At 38.8% G+C, this 6,057-nt stretch overlaps 1 protein-coding gene across 1 annotated transcript; it reads left to right on the forward strand.

Moving 5' to 3' along the window:
• Positions 1-559: 559 nt before the first annotated feature.
• serf2b (small EDRK-rich factor 2b) lies at positions 560-4,791 on the forward strand. The gene is made up of 3 exons (XM_056278901.1): positions 560-701; positions 1,734-1,842; positions 4,357-4,791. The coding sequence occupies exons 1-3, from the start codon at positions 695-697 to the stop codon at positions 4,427-4,429; spliced, it is 189 nt and encodes a 62-aa protein (XP_056134876.1). The 5' UTR covers positions 560-694; the 3' UTR covers positions 4,430-4,791.
• Positions 4,792-6,057: the final 1,266 nt, after the last annotated feature.

The raw sequence follows: 6,057 nt of genomic DNA on the forward strand, positions 1-6,057 counted from the left end.
ACACGGCTAACTAGCTAACTAGCAGGCTAGCCCTAGCATTGGCGCAGCTATCTAGCTAACGGTGGTGAAGCCCGGTTTGTCGCACCTAAAAGTCCCCGCCTCCATCCATAGTTATCCGGGCTATAGAAAAACCGCGACAGTACTAAGTTATCGCAGTGCTAGCTAGATGATTGTTAATATTGGTATATCTACCTGTCAAGCACTGTTAAGAAACGTTATGTATGAATGTATGTGCCATCTAGACAAGTCAGAGAATAACGTTATCGTGGTTTTAACCCACCCTGTAAAGAGTTATATTCGATTCTCATCAAATATGTGCCGCCACATCGGCGCAAGAGCCTCGATGTTAACTATGAGATTGACAAATAAATGCTTTTGCCCCTGTAACATGTTCTATGTGTATGCCCTTTGTCTTGTACGGTTTCTTTTCTTTTCTTTTTGATATGGAACTCTACTAAGACGTGTCTGGTATAAAATTTAAATTGAATATTTAGGGAGGACTGCGGAACGGTCTCGTATAAAGAAAATCTCGCGGTTTACCGTTCGGGTACAAAAGTCTCGCGGTTTTTTTTGTCGGTACCACTGAGACGCCGACATTCAAAGGAAAAGCTAGCGACTGCCACGACGAGGAGGGAGCAAGCGGCCCTTGGGGTGAGCTTATTTGGATTTCGGGATAAGACTTCATCTTCAAAAAATGACCAGTGGGTATCCGCATGTATTGTTACTCTTAAGACATTTATGCCCCTCTGTCTTTACCATTTTGTTCGCGTTGTTGTCGCCGCTCTTCGTTTCGCCGCTCATAGAAATGGCGTCTGCCGACCAGGGTTCTGTCTATTTGCTGGTGGAGATAACGTCCATGAGACGCTTCTAGAGTTAACTAAACGCATTCGGTGCCTTGAACCATGTTTTTTGAGTGCTAACGGGGCTATCTGCTAAGGCAAACGGGGGTTGCATCCATCTATGGATTCTGATCATCTGTAACATGAAGCACGCATCCTTTAAAAATTGTAAACATTGAATGCTCCGCCAGCAATTACCCCAACCCTCGGCCTGCAGTAGAAGACAAGAATGAGATAAACGAGTCTGATATCACGTTTAACGCTTGGTAAATGGCTAACTTTGTTGTATTTACAATCTGACTCTGGCCTCATTAAATGTATTTGCTAGGTCAGTGTAGCATCTCTACGATATAGCTTAAATGTGTTTGCTTTGGGTCCTAACCTAATTCCTAAGAGCGCCTCTGCCACGTAGGCTGCAATCCGCCAGTTGTTTTTTTTTTTTTTTGCAAAGTAAAAATCTACCGTCGCATCTCTGAAAGTGTCTGTAGATATGTTGAAGTTGTACAGGACATTAGAACTACCTGTTTTCCCTACTAGGTTGCATGTTCGCTGAAAGACATTGGAGGTTGTTTTGATTTAATCATGGTTCAAGTTTGATTTACTGCTATTTAGTCCAAAACACTTTTTTCCTTTATTGCAGGAGGAAACCAGCGTGAACTTTTGCAAAGTAAAAAACTAAAACCCAGCAACAACCACATCTACCATCGAATCTGTGTCTTAACTGTCTGTGGATATGCTGAAGTTATACAGGACATTAGAAATACTTTGTTTTTCCAACTAGGTTGCATTTTTGCTGAAAGGCATTGGAAGCGGTTTGGATTTCATCGTCGCTCATATTTGATTGTTTGACTGCCGTTTAGTCCAAATCGCATCTTTTTTTTTTCTTTATTGCAGGGGGAAACCAGCGTGAGCTTGCACGCCAGAAAAATGCCAAAAAGCAAGGTGACCAAAGCAAGGGGAAGAGGAACGAGGATGGGTTGTCTGCTGCTGCACGGAAGCTGAGGTACGTAAGATCAACAGCCAACTTTTCCCCCAACCCGTCATAATTTAACCCCTGTAATATATCTTGGGTTGTCAAAATGATGGCCGGTTTTTAAACTCTGTCAAGATAAATACCCAATGGACATAGTAATGCATTGCATATGTTAGTATGCCTATTAGGAAACGACTGACACCAAACTTAAAATTTTAAGTATAATGCTATTTTTAAATAACTTAAACTTCAGAGAGACATGATCGAACTTGAATAGCAAAATTGAATGAATAGCAAAATTGAATTATCTGAAAAACAAAATAGAAAACACATATTGCCATCTAACAAACGTAACAAGGCCCGTAAAACGTGAAATGTAAAAAAAAAGGGAAAAAAACTGAAAATAACTATTGAAACAGTCCTAAAAAACGACTGGGACTTAAAAACTACTAGAACGACCATGGTCTGTCAAAATGACTCCTACAGTTTTTAAACTCTATTCTGTCACGATGAATACCCAAATGAGATATTAATGCATTTCATATGTTAGTATGTCTGTTAAACAACTGACACCAAAATTAACATTTTAACAACTTTAATACTATTTTTCAAACAATTTAAAATCGCCGCTGTTCAACGCCTGTAAATACTGCAACGCCTCGGTAGTAGTCATGGTGCATTTGAGATGGCGTCTGTAACCAGACATGTTGGCAATAATCAGAAATCAAGTTTAGACTATTTCTCTGCATTGGAGAATGCTAGTGTGTTTCTAGGACAGAGCAATGAACTTCAGGAAGGAAATGATGCGACCAACACACGTCAAATAGTGACATGACACACACGATCACGTGCAAATTATGAGCCGTAACGGCTCATGGTCGTTTTAGGTAGATCATAACTTTTTTTGTGCAATTGATCTAAAACTAATTTTAATAAAAATATGTGCAATTTTATGAGCATTCAGGGAGCGGCAGGCCTGTATCTTTTTCACAAAGTTATTAAACTTTGAAAATCCAAAACTGTCCTAGTGATGGCCTTGATCGTTCTAGTGTTAAATGAAAAACTCTTTAATGGGGAAAAACATGGTACAAGAATAGAAGTATCTGTATTTTAATGCGACTAACAGCACTTGACGGCACAAACTAGTATCGGGCCTATAGTAATTTTCATGATTTCCACAATTTTTCTAGGTAAAAGAGGGTTATTTGCAATCTTTCAATTTGGTGTAAAGTAGGGGGTGATTCACAAATTGTTAATAGGTTTGATTTTCCACCTTGGGGCAAACTAGGGCTGTCCCCGACCAAAGATTTTCCCCTGTCCCCTAGTAATCATTAGTCAAGCCATTTGTCGACTAGTCAACACACATTTATGATATTAATGTAATTGTTTAATTTTTTTTTTTTTGGGGGGGGGGCATCCGAAAATGTATTGAGTTCCGGTGCTGGGAAAGAATGTCATAAGTAATATTGTTAACACTGTGCTAGATTACAGAGAAATACAAAACCATAATAATAAGCCTTTAAAATATAAATTACAAGCTCAGTCAGGAAGCGAGCCGTTTGTTATCAACATCGGCAAAAGCGGTAATAATTCTGAATGTGTCGGAACAACCAGCAAGGAGACTGAACATTTTGTTAATTTTCATCATGTATAACATCACACAACTTTTGAACTTGTAACACCAACACAATAATTTGAGCTTTTAAAATATAAATTTTACAAGCATACACACGAAGCGAGTCACTTGTTAATGACACCGGCAAAAACGGTAATGAATAATGATTCTGAATTTGTCAAATTTACAGCTCTCATACATTTCATTCAGCATACAGGGTTTTTTGTTTTTAGCGTTTCATACAGCCCCCCCCCCCCCCCCTCCGCAAGCCATGAAAAGTCGATCGACTTGAGACTTCTCATCGGCTAATGTTTGGTCGACTATTAGGGGGCAGCCCTTGGGCAAACGATTAAACTATCCCCATGACATCAATGCTGATGTCACATGTTTTCAGTAATTTTTGATATCAGCAATTATGAATAAGTAAATGTATTCTTTGTGAATGAATAGTAATCCCACAGCAAATAAAGAATGAGCTTTTATACTTTTATAAATCCAATACCCTATACTTTGTCACACCACTGCTTTTAATACACCTTAGATGAACATCTCAAAAGCATTAGAAGCGGGATGAAGGACTTGCATGTGCTGAAAAACTTTAGGAGAACATTTTTCATAATGTATTTTTGAGTCTGGTTTAGGCATTGCCTTTTAGTTTTTTGAATTTCTCAAAAGCAACCAGCCAGATATGTTTGTGATAATTTCAGTTGTGTCTTGCATCAGTGACAGAAGTCTTGGAACATGTCATGTTTAGTCCAATCAAATTTGAACTTATTCAATATAATTCTATCTCTGGAAAACAGGTAGCCATGGAAATGCATTATAACTCTTATATAGGTGACAGTGAAGCTTATCCTACTTTAATAGCAAATGTGTCTTTTGTTCAACTTTTAAATGTATTAACTCATGAATCTTTGTTTCTTTTTAAGGGATGCAGAGATAATGCAACAGAAGCAGAAAAAGTCAACTGAAGGCGGGAAAGCAAATGACAAGTCCAAATAATGTCAGAAGCCCAAGACAAGTTAAGATCAGTGTTCAAGAAGGTCCTTTGTCTGACATTCTTCTTGATATTTATGAGAATGGATCTTTTTAATTTTTCGTCTAGACTCAAGAATCTCAGATCCTACATTCTTCCCCATGGCAAATGACATTGCTTGTTGTTTATTGGAATTGTTCTATTGAACCGGGTGAAATAAAGTCGACTTAGTGGTTTTCCCACTTTGGTCGTGCATGTCATTCAGAGGAGCATCAGTGGTATAAGCAGCAGGAGGGATTAACAATTCTTGAAGCATCTGCGAACAATTATGTATTTTTGTATCAAATGTCCCCTAATGGTTCCAAATAAAGTGTATCGGTTTAGTTTATGCTTTCTTGGGTTATTGTGCATGTTCACAGGTTTTACTACCTTCTAAATCACTTTATTCCTTCTAATGGAAATAATCAAGAACAAACTGGGAGGTTGGATTGAGAATGCTCTTCATCTATAATGTTCATCAAAACTTGTATAGCATTAAGAATTTTTTTTAATAAATTTTCCACATTTTAAATTTCTCAAGTTTTAATTTGTCAGTGGATATATATTAAAGCGTTTATAAATACAAGAAATTAGCTGCTTTTCAATGTATTCTGATATTTTAAATGATTTTTGTCATCTACTGATTACATATGACCTGTGGGTGGATTGGGACTGCCTGTTTGTATGCCATTTCACTCAGATGCTATCATCTTTAACCATTTCTGACCTTGTGGTTTTTAATCTTAACCCCCAACTCAGGTTCTAAATTAAACCCTGCACCTTAACCTGTTCTTATCTAATGTTAACCCTTATTTTAATCCAATGTTAAAGTGGCGTACGAATTGTCACGAAATGGATTATCACAGTCCTAAATCCCGCCCCTTTCCCCGTGCTCCAATCACAACAGAGCAACTGCTGCCATTTTCCGTGACTGTCAGGCAGGTCTGGTCCGTTCTTGACATCGAGCGGTGGAGCCAATTAAACCGGGGAGCAGACAGGAAATGATTGACCATCAGAAACATCAAGCCAGAAATAATACTGATCAAATGCAAAAGGGTTATCGGTTCAATATCCATTGTATTGGAAAAGTGCACGGACGCCAGTTTTTTCTTTGCTATTAAAACAGTAAATTGTCAATTCGGGTTTAATTTTTCAGCTTTTGCGTTTCAGCCTGAAACGGTGTGGCAAGCGAATTTGAGATGATTGTTTTTCTAAGAATGCCATGTCCTCAACCGCTGGCTCGGGGAGCGACACTCGGGATAGCGATCTGGAAACCAAACGGGAGCAAGCTTCCCAGAGGTTTGGATGGGCGAATAAATGTCGTTCACCTCTCAGTTTAAGCCTGACGGATGTTCCCCGTTCCCTAGCGAAACACGTTATTCATTTCGAGAGCTCCAGGCTGATGCATAGGTCTCGTTGCTGACGGCAGACTGCATTACCATTCACTGCAGACAATCGCCGCCGGACCAGGATGTGGTTTTAATTAAAGGAGAAGCAAGCTTCTGAGCAAAATGTCCTAGAGACTCTATGGAGAGAAACCAGAGAAATCCCCAAAGCAGCCATTTACACAAGCAAATGTATAACCCCCAACTGCAAAACGAGATTATCAATTGTA

This window comes from Lampris incognitus, chromosome 4 (genome assembly GCF_029633865.1).
Source record: "Lampris incognitus isolate fLamInc1 chromosome 4, fLamInc1.hap2, whole genome shotgun sequence".
NCBI classification, from domain to species: domain Eukaryota; kingdom Metazoa; phylum Chordata; class Actinopteri; order Lampriformes; family Lampridae; genus Lampris; species Lampris incognitus.